Source organism: Diadema antillarum, unplaced genomic scaffold (genome assembly GCF_040938485.1).
Source record: "Diadema antillarum isolate AM-2024a unplaced genomic scaffold, OU_Dant_1.0 scf00000090, whole genome shotgun sequence".
NCBI lineage: Eukaryota > Metazoa > Echinodermata > Echinoidea > Diadematoida > Diadematidae > Diadema > Diadema antillarum.
The window spans coordinates 1,922,669-1,937,892 of NW_027270979.1; the positions used below are offsets into that span (position 1 = coordinate 1,922,669).

The 15,224-nt window shown below is 36.2% G+C and overlaps 1 protein-coding gene and 2 non-coding genes across 3 annotated transcripts; 1 reads left to right on the forward strand and 2 right to left on the reverse strand.

The window, feature by feature from the left end:
• Positions 1–203: 203 nt before the first annotated feature.
• Positions 204–11,326, reverse strand: LOC139718152 (dolichyl-diphosphooligosaccharide--protein glycosyltransferase subunit TUSC3-like). Its single transcript, XM_071629636.1, has 12 exons — positions 11,267–11,326; positions 9,278–9,373; positions 8,555–8,724; positions 7,460–7,577; positions 7,073–7,155; positions 6,089–6,146; positions 5,132–5,272; positions 4,536–4,625; positions 3,575–3,638; positions 2,879–2,953; positions 1,600–1,690; positions 204–369 (listed from the first exon to the last, which is right to left on the reverse strand). Exons 1-12 carry the CDS (start codon positions 11,306–11,308, stop codon positions 354–356), a joined length of 1,044 nt encoding a protein of 347 aa, XP_071485737.1. The 5' UTR covers positions 11,309–11,326; the 3' UTR covers positions 204–353.
• A 225-nt stretch (positions 11,327–11,551) lies between these two features.
• Positions 11,552–11,623, forward strand: Trnam-cau (transfer RNA methionine (anticodon CAU)). Its single transcript has one exon. It is a non-coding gene; the product is annotated as a tRNA-Met (tRNA).
• A 2,944-nt stretch (positions 11,624–14,567) lies between these two features.
• Positions 14,568–14,639, reverse strand: Trnaw-cca (transfer RNA tryptophan (anticodon CCA)). Its single transcript has one exon. It is a non-coding gene; the product is annotated as a tRNA-Trp (tRNA).
• Positions 14,640–15,224: the final 585 nt, after the last annotated feature.

Consider the following 15,224-nt stretch of genomic DNA (forward strand, 5'->3'; position numbering starts at 1 on the left):
ATCTGCATACTGCATCCATCATATTTTCCTTTATATTCTTAGAAGTAACCATCAGCTTCCATACAAACAAACACATAAACAAACAAAAACAGCTGAAATGTCTGTGATACATCATGCCATACATCCAAGATACCGGTGTAAATGTGATTCCAATAACTTGATTACTGAAAACTATTTTGCAAATGCATAATTACTGTGACAAATTGAAACTGAGGTATCTTTATATACAGGCTAGGTAATAAAACCATAGGCAATGTACATCAACTTGTTGAAAATTAGCTGACAATGTATACTACATAGAGCGCTTTCATTCCTGTAGAAATATGTGTGGCTCTTCCTCAATGCTGCCCAGACTACTTGATGAGAAAACTGGAACAGAAATAGGATATGAGAGAACATGTATTAACCAAGGAAAGATACTGGAAAAAACAAAAAACAAACCAAAATATCCAACATGACATGTGTACTAGTATTTCATTGATAACAGATCTTGTACATTAGTATCAAAACCACTTACTAGTATGTTTGTTTTTCATGTAAGTGGTGGGACATATTCACATTACTATATCTTTTTTTTGTTCTTATTTTTTAATCTTCTTTACAATTTGAAAAAGAATTTCAGAGACTCTTCAAATCCCAAGAACCTTCAAGGTTTGTGGAAAGATGTGTGCCTGGTAATTACTGGAATCCATAGATATAAAGACCTTGACTGTCTCTCCACTCTGCAACACTTAAACCGTATTTCTCTCAGCTCCAAAGGTATGGCAAATGAGGGGAATATGAAATATATCTCACTGTACGAGGAACATTTTCTCTCCTATGATATGCCAAGGAGAGGAACTACAATGCGACACAACACTGATCAATACAAGCAAATGACGTGTCTAGGAGCGAGGATGGAATGTTTGAAAGCAAATTATTTACAGCAGTAAGATGAAGGCAAACTGTCCCCATCTTGACACAAATATTGAAACGTTGATTCCCACTAGTCTGAAATTAATGGTTCTTAAAAACAATTTTTGAAACATTATGTGATGATCGTGAATTCCTGTGTGTGGACACCAAAAAAAAATCTCTCAATATGCATCAAATTTTGAAACCCTTGGCATAATTTGCTATGTAATTTGGTATCTGTCACCAGCACGCAAAGAAAGAATCCATTAAAAGAAAAAAAAAAAAACAAAACATAATGCAACTCGCCACTCTGGGTCTACACAGTGGAGTGTCTTGCCTGGGTCATGCTCCCATCACTGTTTAGGCATGCCCAGTCTGGAGATTTGAAGCACTTCATTTGCAGCCAAGTGATCTCTTTTTTTTCTTTTTTTTTTTTTGAGGGGGGGGGGGGGGGTCCTTGTGTGATGGATGGCAAATAAACCTGATTTTTGCATAGCTATACAAAAATTGATAACTCCTGTACACGTGTGAATGTGGCTACTGTGTGTATAAAGGAGTGATGATACAGTATGACACGTGTGGCACTCTGCTTTTACAGTTTTCCAGTTTCTTCATCTCCAAATTCTGAGTACTACTAGGTAAATGGATTATAGATCTTATCTTACCTATATGGATCTTATCTTACCTATATGGATCTTATCTTACCTATATGGATATCCCCTGTACTTTGCCCTAAATATCGACAGCAGGAGGCTGAAGAAGAAGACTAATAGAGCCAGGCCAATGACGGTAACAACTGCAGACAGAAAGATTTGAAGTACACAGTTTGCAACATTACTCAGCTACCCATTTTCATGCACACATATACATACAGGGCTCATTATTGGCAGTGGCTATAGACCATTAAAAATGCATGTTGGGCCACCAAACTTTGGAATAGCTAATCTTTTGGTGACCTGACCGGGTAAGTAAAATTCAAAATAGATGGCTACGTTTTCTTTTATTTAGCACTTCTACACTTCTTTTACAGGTAACCAACATTTCAAATTCAAAGACTTCAGTGTCACGAATGGACAACCAGAGAAAAAAGTTAGGGTCAAGCTCTGATCTTAGATATGTATATACATATTTACATACACATCTTGTGTAAGTAACAGCATCTCTGCTGTTCGCTTGAATATCAATGCACCGACTATGCAATACTGTCTGATCTTTTGGAGCAATCCTATACAAGATTAATTGGTATTCCTTGAAACATTAATGTCTACTCCTGGCAATGAGTGAATGGTTTGCTCAGAAGACCTGCAGAAGAAAAACCTTGAACTTCATGAAACAAACTACTCCATTTGCTCCAAAACAAATGTGAAAGTTCAAAATTCTATGAGGGGCAAGTGATGTCACTTTTAATGCTGCATAGATATACATCCAGAGACATAGAGAGAAAAAAACAATTATAAAATACAGTTTGTCAGACATAAATTCATATTTCTTCAAGTAACTATCATGGGCTTGTCTTTCAAGACATACATCTTTAGACACAATTGCTTGTGAGACATACTACACTCACACTTGTTACACTTTTATATTATTGAAAAAGGGGGGGGGGGAGCAAAAAATTTACCAGTAATTAAATATGCAAATGATTAATAAAAATTAACATATAGCTACAGTAACAGAGGAAATATTCAAATTGGCTTTTACACTTGCAAATATCTCATTATGACAAGTATAAAGTCTAACCAACTCTGTTTAAAACATAGATTTCGAAAATATGATTGCATATGTTGGAAATGAAGTCGAAATTTCAAGTGTTTAAAAATTAGGAAAACTATTTTGCTATTCTGTCCATTGCAGGAAAAAAAAAATGTATATATCATGTCAAACACAAAGCTAACAAAGGAAGAAATATTTGCTATTCAATGAACACAAAAATAGAATGATTACAAGGAAACAAAGATCAGGACGATTATTTCTCCATTCTTACCTCTTCGTTTCCTGACATCACCATCGGTGATTGAGTTTTTGTTGAGTAATATAATGCCGCAAGTCACAGCAGCATCTGAGCAGGATCTGTTAAGGAACAATCATGCTCTCGTGGAAGAGATTAAGATCTTACTTCCTGGGACATATTAGTTTAAATACTTATTTCTAAGAAGTTGTTGGATTCAAAATTTGTCACCGTCAATGCGCTACTTTACTACAAAATCATGTCTACATAACATTTTAAATGACATTGGTAGAAAATAACAAATATCAGAAGCTACAATCTATCAACATTTTTTCCCCACAAAACACACTGACTTGAACAGCCAATTTCTCTCTGGGTAAACTGTCAATCATCTTTTGGCAAAACAGCAATATGCTATTTGACAAATGCATCTGTCCATCTTTGTTAGCTTTGTTTGTTTAATGTAGAAGCATATATATCATTTGATCATCTAGTTAATCTGTTACTCCCACTAAGTATTTTTTAATTTGAGTTTGTATTCATACCTTGATTGTGCAGGTCACCTGTCTTTCTATTCAACCTTACCCTAACATGCTATGTTCACTGTAAAGCCACATCTGTAATACGTTTCTACACCTCACACAAACTTTAATTCATAAACGGGGTGGGGTGGGGGATGACACAGCTAAAAACTGAGTTGCACATGGATTGATGACTCTTTGCAAAGGATACTGAGCAGGATGACTATGTGTGTCTCAGCAACAAACTGCCCCTGACTGCTGCCATGGATGTAACTCTGGAGAAAGAAATCATAATTTTATTTCTCATTTCAAAATTCAAAAACAAATCTTCAGATATACAAATATTCACAGAGAGAATAGCAGTATTCATACAAACGAAGTAAAAGAAAGCGTCAGAACTAGATTACATGATAAATGAAAGAGAGATGAGGACAATTACAGCGACAGATAGATGAAAAAAAGGAAGGCTGAATTAAATGATCAAAAACATGATGATGCAGAGAGTCAAATACAGGCAGGCCAATGTCAGAGAAATGGATCTGCCCTCTCCGCAACCAATACCATTCCGCATCTTCTATCTGTGTCATTTTCACAGAGATTTGTGGCAGCATGACATCCATTTAATGTACACCTGAAAATATACTGAATGTGACAGCACAATTTTATTTCTCAGTCATGCTACAGCACCACTCTATGGATCAAGTTCGACTTGGAATCATTGCTTTGCTTTTACATGGACACCAGCTCATCTTACAACTGAATAATTTATCCATTCTAATTTGATAACTCTATATGGTAGAAACCATGGAGTGCAAATCACCATACGTTGCCTTGGAAACACAAAGGCCCCTTTGTCAGCCTTGAATAGATGCCAAATCTAACTGATTGATATGACTAAAAAAAACTTCATATAATTCCCAAAGTGTTCACAAAAACTGACTACAAGAAATTTGCAAAATACAGTATTTCAAATTCTTACCAATTAATCAGATTGAGCTAAACTGTAACTGGTATTCTGATATAATATGGCTATAACAGATTTTTTTAAAAGAAAGCGTTTCAATTTTAGAAAGCTTGTCCACCAGCACTCTCCTCTCAAAGCCAGACACTTCAACAATTCGGACAATCTAGATTGTCCACCCCTCCACACTGTAAAATCAACTTGGACTTACTACTTGTCCTGTTTGAGGGTTGCGATGAGCATACGGCGGTCCCCTGATGTGATTCCACATCTGTCCCGATGTCATGGCAAAGACGATGCACTGTCAGGACAGAATATAAGAACTTGTGTCAGACTTGTGACAGTCTTGTGTATTGTGTGGCCCATGACATAGAATCAATAACTACATGAGTGCCAACAAAACGAAAGATGTATTTGGGGTTCAAGTGTCTCACTCGAATACATTGATTCCAAATCAGGGCTAAAACCCTGGGACCGTCTTCTTGAAAACAAGGGCTGCAAAATCTACAAGAACATGATGCAAGCATATACATGTTACTACTTTAATTACATTTTTTCATGAACCTAAAATTGTCTTGGTAGAACACTCGGCAGTGAACTATTAACAAGTAATGAGTAATGTGAGATATGGATTTTTACAAGTGTATCAAATCTTTGTTCATAATTCTATTTGTGTGAATTTACTTAGTTCATTCAAGCAAACTTTAACATGGTAGCGAATTACGTGTAAGTTTATCTTCACACACATCTGTATAAAAATGTATTTAATTCCTGAAAAGCATGAAGCTCAAACTGGCTAAAACTTACCAATGCACTAACCCCCCACATGGTCTTGTTGTACAGAAACTCCAGATTGTTTCGGCGGAAGTACAGGAAGCCTGCCACCATAGCTAAGAGAATGCCCAGGGCAATTGTACCAGAGTAGTTTGGAGGACGGAAGATGCGAATCTAGTAGAGAACACACAATTAATGTACAGAATCATGTGACATTTACATGGAAACAGACACCAATGCTCCTAAGCATCAGTGTGCAGCTAAACTATGTTCTGTAAACATAATTCAAATTCACACAACAGTTCCATTTCAAGCTACATGAGGTACTAACAACTATATAATAGCCATAAGAACTTCAATCCATAATCTGAATTAGAATGGAACCAGTTTCCATCTAAACCACTCTTAAACATTAAACAAGACAAATAAAAGCTTGTAATGCTTATCACATGAAAAACATATACACACACAATCATACACACAAAAAGGCATTTAAATACACTTTATAATAAGACACATAGTAGGGAAAAATGACTGTCCAACACAAAGCTGTCCATTCACAACATGCCCAGCAAATAACACATGGATATTTTCTTGCCAGTTCTCAATTTCCTGAGAAGCAATAAGACTGATTTCACTGAACATGTCATACTTATTAACCAATATGGACATGTAAAAGAAACAAAAATGTCTTGTCTCTGTCAACATGGAATGACTTGTGGCTCCTTTATGGTCTTATTAGCTAATAAAGAGTAGACTACTAGCCAGTGCAGTGGGGGTCATGTATTCACTAAACATTAGGCATGTATTATCTTCATTTTTTTTTAAATCCTGTATTTCCTCTACCCAACAATAACCTTACTTTGAGTTTTTGCTTCAGATTTTTCATTCTGTAGTACCTTCATGTAATTCTGATAAGAGGCTCTTGCAGCAAAACTCCTAAATTTCAAAGGTGAGTACAGTTACAACACTTTACAGATGAATACTTACATGTACATCAGTTCTGTCTGCAACCCACTTGGCTAAATTTTCTGCCTGGAAACCCAACCTTTATGTACAAAGGAAAGAAAGGCACAATGAACCACATGTTAACACATGTTCATTACACATCAACTTGATTAACTCCACTTCTGAATATTTGCATGACAAATGATTGTTAATATGTGGCAAACTACCTCTCCTTTTTTATACATGAGGGAGTAACTATAGCATATCAAATTCCTTCATCAACTAGGCACCTGTCTCATTGTTATAATCCTTTATATCATTATCAATTACTATAGTGACAGAGCTACTATTTGACACAATTGACACCTATTAGTATAACCTGCCTTCTTTCTTCCCTCCCATAAGCATACCAAGGTACTGGGAAGGACTGAATTCCTTACTGTTACACTTTATATATTTGAATAAATTTGGCAATTGGATATGAATATAGATATATGGAAAAGAGATTATCTGGTAATATAAATACCACTACTACTACTACTTCTACTAAACTACTGATGGAAACAATAAATGATGATGAAAATCAAAATAACTAGAAAAGCACTCAGAGAGTGTAGACCTCCACCAAGCAGCTCATTTCCAACCATACATGCATGCTGAAAATCACCCTTATTTTCCAATGATAAAGAAGCCTTTCTATTGTGTCTCATTTGCAGAGTCTACCTCATGAGCAGTTCACAGCATGCTGCGCCTTGAACACACGCTCAGTGCACATATATATGCATATCTGAAATACGCTGAGCTTGAACTCCTTCGTTTGTTGCCATATTTGCCAATGATAATCCTTCAAAAACATTTTTTTTTAAAATGTATCCTGGATCCAGAGGTTATATAGATCACTGAATGACACTTTCCTACGGACACAAGACATGAAAGAGCAGCTTGAAGATTGTTTGAAACTCCACACAAATCTGTACAGTCCATTTATTCTAACCAATTTCCTTGGAGAAAAAAAAAAATGCTCACCTTTGGATGTCATAGGTGTCCCCCTTCTTGGGCTTTCCTTTGGCTGGAAAGTGGATGATGCTTGGAGCAGATGTGATTTTCAACTATGAATGATACAATAAACCATAAATGTAATTGTATCATTGCATGAAAGAAAAACGTTACTGCTATACTCTTGTGCTACTAATTACCTCCATTTGATATGCCATAAAAACATAAACACCATAAACAATAGAACACATGATACAGTTGAAAGAAATCTCCAGACCCAGTTGTATTGAATTAGCAGATATGGGGCATCTGAAAAAGTACTGGTTAGGAAAATAAAAAATTACTGAATAAAACTCTTACACTTCTTCCAAATTGACATTTTCTTAAGGCAGAGGATAACTGAGTTATAGTACTTACACTTTTGAAGACATCGGGTGCCTCATCATAATCCACACTGGCAAAGAAGAGCTTGTTGGAATAGACCTGAGAATAGCGCCATGAGTTGGCAAGAATCTGAAATTCCTCGCTCACAGCCCTGCCAAAGGGAAAAAGGAACAGCTCAATTACAGACCAAGAACGGCAATGCTTTCTCTTTTGATTTCAAGCAAATCTGACCCAGCCCATCTCATGATATTCAAATTTAGAGAAGACATTCATGGTATTTAGTTCAAGCTGGATCTTCTGATGTTAGGCAACTTAGCACAAAATAACTCCAAGAAGAAAGAAATATTAAGTCTTATCAAATTTCATTCGGCATTTAGCCATGATGACTGTTTGATGCCAATTCTTTGACTCTCATAACCTAGCTTAAACTGATAGCATTTGAAAGTGAGTCCCATCATCCATTCAAAAACTGACAACCTGAATGCAAAGCAGATTGAAACTAAGGAGGCATGTGATTGAAGCGGTGTATAAACCAAGGAATGCTAACCTTGTAAACAGCACAGCAGTGTCTGAGGGCTGAAAAGGTATATTTTTGGTGGAAAACAGTATTTTTTCCTATCCTGCAATAGACAAGTGTGTATCAAGATAATAAAATTTTGAAAAAACAGTATTTTCCATGAAACCTGCAGTATTTTTTGGCAAAAAACAGTAAGAAATACTGCAAAAAAAGTGACATTTGGTATTTCTGTAATTATCAGATTAAAAATGGCATGAATTGAAAGTCTGAGTTCCCCTTAGAGTAACAACAGTTAGCAAAGGAAAGAAGTATCTTCATAGAAGCCAGGGTTATCACTAACTTAAAGAAAAAAGAAATCAAGTATAACAGTTGTGTTGTCTCATTGTGTACAAACACATGAACAATACAATCAAAAGATGATGGCACTGCAGGAATGTCATGATAGATCCTCTATTGACATCCAAATGGATTTTTTTTTCTTTTTGTCTGCCTTTTGCAAAAATATTTCCTTCTCTTTTGCTTCAAAATCAATGCCTGTACTCCCATCAAACTTCTCTCCAGAGGGGATCTCCTCGTGCTCATCTGTAAATTCAAAAGGACACCCTGCTTACTTGCACACTGAGCACTGCCTCTGTGGCTGCATGGCGGTCAGCATGAGCACCAGTGAGTAGTTCCTCGGGCTAGTCTTGGCGTACAGCCGGTACTTGTCGCCGTTCATGCGGATGACCGCCCTCTTGTTGCCCCAGTCCATGAGCTGCTTGACTCTGTCACCAAGCTGTTCCTGCATCATCAGAGCACAATCAAATCCATAAAATTCGGTGTCATATTCTAAATTGTTCTGAGCTGTTCTGGTGTTTTATCTATGTTCACAAGTGAACCTTAGTTTTGCACAAGTGATGTGTTGGTGAAGGGAGAGAGTTCATTCAGAAAAAAACAAGAAAACAAATATGGCCGATCATTTCATGCGCAAACAAGTTATACAGTTCTGTTTCATACATAGAACCCTCATTGTTTTTATTTTCTTTTTTACATGAGTGGACATCTTAAGACAACACGTGAATTACTTTCAAGTCACGTCAGTACTTGCCTTTCAATGGGCAAGCTACTGATATGCAGCCGTTCCAAATAGCATTTGGCTTGAAGAATAAATATACTCTCACACACAGTACATCATCATTCTTAATAATTCTGGCTGCTGTATGAGTAATATTGTATTGAAAGGTCTTTACTACAATTTTGAACTTCAACATAGCCTCTCACATGAAATGAAGGGTTGAATGCTATAGCATTAAATCTTTTTTTTCTTTTTTTTTAGCACAGTTGATTCTTCTTACCTCCTTTTTCACAGCATCAACATCACTGGTGAAAAGATGTGCTGTGACTATGACTGCAACAAGCACGTAGACTGCATTCTTCACAATTCCAGCCATCTGTAATTGAAACAATAATGAAAGGACGTAAATCTAAATCTTTGCCTCCTGTTAGCACTGCTCTTTTTTTTTTTCATGATTGCATCAATGATCCTGCTCATTGCTACACACCACAATACAATTTGCAGTGTAATTCTGAGGTGAACACTTTGAAAGTCATTAAGTTCAGATTAAAACATTCTCAAATCATACACGTGAGACCTACCTAACATGATCCTGCTCATCAAGGGGGGAGAGCTGAGTGCGAGTTGACGCATTGTTGTTGTTTTTTTAAGTGCTCTCAAAAGCATAAACAAGCTGCTTACATTATCATAAATAAAAGCAGAAAACCTTTCCAAAAAGTTTTTCAAGACAGATAGAAATCAAGTAGGGTCTATGTTAGTGCCATTAAAAAGTCAAATTCTGAAAACATTAGGCATGTCATCCTATATAAGTTTACATTGTACAAATGAAGGCAAAAGAACTTCCATCATCAAAGGATTTTGACAAGACTATATCATGATTTCTGAATTAATGAAGAAATGGAGTTTTGATCTAATCAATTTATTGTGCAAGTAAAGGTTGAGGAAAAGACTACATACAACAGTGCAAACATGTTGGTATAGGTAATGAGTTACAGTGTGCAATGCCTCATGCCTACGTCCAATTACAGCCAGTTACAGGGTGTACAGTGTAGTGACATAATGGATTAATGAGCAATTTGATTGTTGTAAACATTTATATACAGGTATGGTAACCAGTATTACCAGACAGCATGGTAATTCCGACGTGCACATTTCAGCAAATTGTGCACTTTACGGCCCATATTATCGGTGTGAGATTTTACCCTAATCGAGCAGTGGGTGCCAATTCGAGTACCTATCAGGCACCGCAGGTTCGACAGCATGTGTTCTGGTACTGTGCTGTGTGCACGTGTGTGAGATTTCGGGTTGGGATGCAGTGTGTGTGTGTCAATGTGAGTGTGCGTAATGAAAGCACGGTATGCCACATGGTTGCTCTAACGCCCTTCCCCGCACGGCGCAATTGAGAAGAGACAAACAGGGTGCTGTGCATTGGCACACAACGGAACGCAACCAGTGGTAAACTTTCATCCTTCATTTATGATTTTAGATGAATGGACACTGCATTATTAATTATCTCAAGCAGGGGATCGATAATTAACTTATCACCATTTTGATTCTGGTGCAAGGACAAGATGCGAAAGACATCAATTACTCTATTTAAAAAATCCTGTCCGGAATTATAACGCGATTTTACTCTGCGCAAAAAGACAACTTTTTGGAGAGGGATGTATTTGAAGCCGATTTTTGAAAAGATCGGAGTGAATATTTTCACAACTTGCCAAATTCGTAATTTTCAGGACTTTGTGAATAACTCCTGTAATTTTTGGCCGAAATATCATCCTCTGATTATGGAATTCAGAGCCACGAAAAAAACCAAAAACAAAAACAAAAAACAACCGTCCGGTGATACAATCAACTCTCCTACAGTTTTAAGAAAAGAAGAAAAAGAATAGAGACTGTTCTACGCACTGATGAGTAAATTTATACCTACTACTACTACTAGGTCTACATCGATCCAAATTAGACATCATAGAAGTTGGGGTCTCTGAGCTCTAGGACTCCTTGGAGTACGGAGCAGGACTCTCGAGCTAGCTCTCCAGTCTCGACAGTCTCGTGTCGAGGTCAACTTAGCTTTTTAGCTCATTCACGCTCTCATTCACAAACCTGTCCATACATGGGGCACACGAATTTACTCATATGGGACTAGGAGCAAACATTGTATTCGTCGCAGCAAAGCAGCTGCATTTTTACGTATTCCAAGAACTTTTTCAGCTACCTAAGCCATGTTAACTAAAATTCTACGGAAAATTACATAAAAATATACACATACCATAATTTTTGCAGGCAATACGGTGACAAATAGGTTGACCATTCACAGCTTGCCAGCAACACTGATCCAACAGCAAACGAGTGGAGTTCAGTGGTTTTTTTTTTCTTTTTTATCGGATTCGATCGATCGATCCCGTGTCCGTACGTGTCAGCGGTACAGCAATAAAATCATGCACGAGTGCATGTCCGCGTGTACACATCTCACGTACACGCCGCACGCACACACTGTCTAAACCCCACCGCAAACAAAGTATATAAATATTACAACGCCACAATGATCTCAACAAGCAGAGTGGCGCAGCGGAAGCGTGCTGGGCCCATAACCCAGAGGTCCGAGGATCGAAACCTCGCTCTGCTAAGCATTCGTTTTTGGTTTTGATTCTCATTTCTGTTTTTACTTTCTGTCTTTATTCTGTTATTCTTTTACTGTTTTTAATTTCGTTGGTTATTTTTCTCTTTTTGTTTTGTCGCCTATACCAGTGTATTTTTTTTTCAGCACATCAATCTACGCGTTACATCCATAAAGTGTTTAATTTGATTTCACCATTTTGGTCTTTTACGTCAATAGATGAACTCCATTCCCATGTTATGCAGTATGGTTTACAAATACACAAACTGAAGTACAAGAGAAGTCAACCAGTATAACTCATGTTTTACATATATATATTATATTAACAAATTAGTCTAGATAAAAAAAAAAATAGCTTGGCTCATGTTTAACAAACTTGTTTTGGATCTCCCCCACGCCAACCCTCCCCCCCCCCCAAAAAAAAAAGAAGCAAAGCAAAACATAAGTAGCTTAACTGCGTGTCAGCTCGATATTACTCATTATTGTTACTCTTATTACATCAGCCATCGTTTCTTTTTCATATTAATTTATATCCATCATGATATTTCCTTCTATTACATACTATAGCATGACTATCTTTTTCTCGCTTTTTTATTCCTTTTTATTCTTTTTTGTTTGTTACGAGGAAAGCCACGTCATGAATGCACGCTTTGAAAAGGCTTTATGCACGTTAATAATTTGGTATTGAAAATAGTCAACTTTAATTACTCAGAAAAAAAGAAAAGAAAGTGAAACAATTTTTTCAAGTTTGTATTTCTCTTAGAATTTGGTTGGCTAAAATATTTAGTGTATATACCATAAGGTAATGGGCTATCAACCTGGTAGGTCAAAAAAAAAAATATTTGAACTTTACTTTATAACCATGAGTAAACACATTCGTTTTTCTCTTCCAAGGCACAAATGTAAAAACTGCAAAAGTGAACAAGTTGTCATTAAATGCATAAGTGCTATTCCACATAACAACGAGAACAAAAGACAAATTTAAAACAATAACAAACATGAATTGATTTACAAAAATAAACGTACTATGATCTCTATAATTTCTTTGTACCCAAAACGATAAAGAAAGGCAAAAAATAATGGAAAAATATTAAAAATATTCTTCCATATACAAATTCAAATGACGTAAAGAGAACAAACAATATTAATACAGAAATGGTACAAATTTGATTTTTTTTTCCAAGTTAGGGAGATTGAAAACCATATTTGGCTCTTCAATTTGTCTCATGAATCCCTAAATTCCTACATTAAAAAAGAAATGAAATGATACAATTCTGTCCATTCAACCATCTTAGTGGCTTTACTTCCTATTTTATTTAGAGTTGGAGTTGACAGCAATTTCTTATTTTCCCCTCTTTAGTTTCCCACTTTACTTTTGTTAGGGGCTAAGCAGAGATACAAGAGAAGGAAAACTTATTTTTGCTTTTTCATTCATGTCTTTCAAACTACAAAACGCCTTGAAGGGAACTAGATAAAAGTTGGTCCAAAGAAAGGGTACTAATCACAATTGTATTTAATAAACGCAACAGTGACAATTTAATCATAAACGAATCAAAAGTAAAGAAGCCATATAATTTGAAATATTCTCTCGAACAATTTATGTGAATATGCAAATGAGTGAGCTGATGATGTCATCATCACACATTTTTCCATTCAATTCTTCTGATATAAAAGTGTATAACATAAAGTTATTTCTAACTTATGTCTTCAAAATGATCAGTCCTATATATACGTGATCTTTAGGCTTGAAAAAAAAAACCCTGAAAATTTCAAGATTTCATACTTACTCTACGGCAAGACTATAGTGTGAAGAAATGCGAGTATATGATCAAATCAACATTTGCATATTTACAGAATTGCACATACAACAGCGTATATAATATGCAAACATATTGACATAAAAGGAATAATTTCATGTACATGAATAACCATATGACAATCAACACATTTGAAATTCCATACAGACTTCATAATAAGATATATTACTTAATGTTGTACTTCAAATCGCATCAAAAGTATGAAAAACAAAAACAAACAGAGGAGGCTCGCACAAAATCTAATAGAATCAAAACAAGATGTCATGAATTCCCGAAGCTATACACAATCAGAAAAATCGTCAACTCCGCCCGAGTAACTCCGCTATACGCATCTCCTCCCTCCCCCACTGTATTCATTCTCTTCAGACTAACTTTAACTGGTCCGGAATCGTCACCGATAACAACTTTGACGATTGCAAAAAAAAAAAAAAACCAAAAACTGGGCATCTTTCTTCTCTTCTTTGATCTCTTGAGAACAAGACGCAGGGGCGGATCCAGGAATTCCGTAAAGGGGAGGCGCTTTTAGAGAATTAAAGGGGAGGCGTACGCCCCCCCCCCCATGTTTATCTTTTTATTTCCTTTGTTTTAACCAAAAAAATAAATAAATAAATAGATAAATAAATAAACAAATAGATAAAGAGGGGCGCGCGCCCGGTGCGCTCCCCCCTGGATCCGCCACTGAGACGCAGAATTCGACTGCACTCAGTAATTCATACCGAGTAAAACTTAGTCTTTAATCTCTCTTTTTTTTTCTCTCACTCTTTTTATTTATCTTCTTTCTCTTCCTCCTCTATCAAGTCCTTTCTACCAGAACTAAGGTGGAGACAGGCCACTTTGACAATAATTTTTTAGATGTTGCTCGAGACGCGGATTTCTTTTCTCTCTCTCTCTCTCTCTCTCTCTCTCTCTTTTCTTTTTTTTTCTGGTATATTAAATTAAACGAGCATGCACAGAAATGACAGAGAATGGCAATATTTCAAATTCAGGTCATTTTATCACCACTGAATAGAAAGTAACTATCAAGCACCATATTCTCCAAGGTTTGTTTCCTTGTTTGTTTGTTTTGTTTGCTTGCTTGTTTTAAACGAGGAATTACATTTCGTGAGAAAAAAAAAAGAAAAAATGAACAAAAGGTATGACCCCGACGTGAATCGAACACGCAACCTTCTGTTCTGGAGACAGACGCACTACCGTTATGCTACGGGGCCAAGTTATATGAAATGTTAAAAAAGTAGCAATAGAAAGAAAAAGTCTCAAAAAGTCTGGCGCAAGAGGTATTCTGTTTTGTTTCGGGAAACACTGCTATAGGCTGATGCAATTCGGGACTACGATCAGCAATCAAGTCACTGACTTCTAGCTAATGTAAAAACCATAATAAACATTTGACAAAGTAGCCTAATTCGTAAACTGTTATGAATATTCTAGACTTAAGTCTACATCTCGTTTGTCGAGATGTGATTATCTTGATATCAAAATATTGCTATCTGTACATCTATTATAAGTAAGTATCTTGTTTAGATAAATGTGGACTTTATGACTATATGTATAAAATCGTATACAAGTCAATACAAACAAAACAATGAAATAGAGTCTTGCTACAACGACTACTAACGTTAGTAGTGTAGTTTTTATGTATTCCATGCAAAAATGTTCTTTCTCAAAATCACACGCACCCGGCCGGCGTGTTTTTTTTTTAGACGGCACAGATTGGGGAAACTAATGCACTACAAGATACAGAATGAATTGTTCGGTTTCTCTGACTCAAGCCAATCAGACGAAAAAAAAAAAAATAA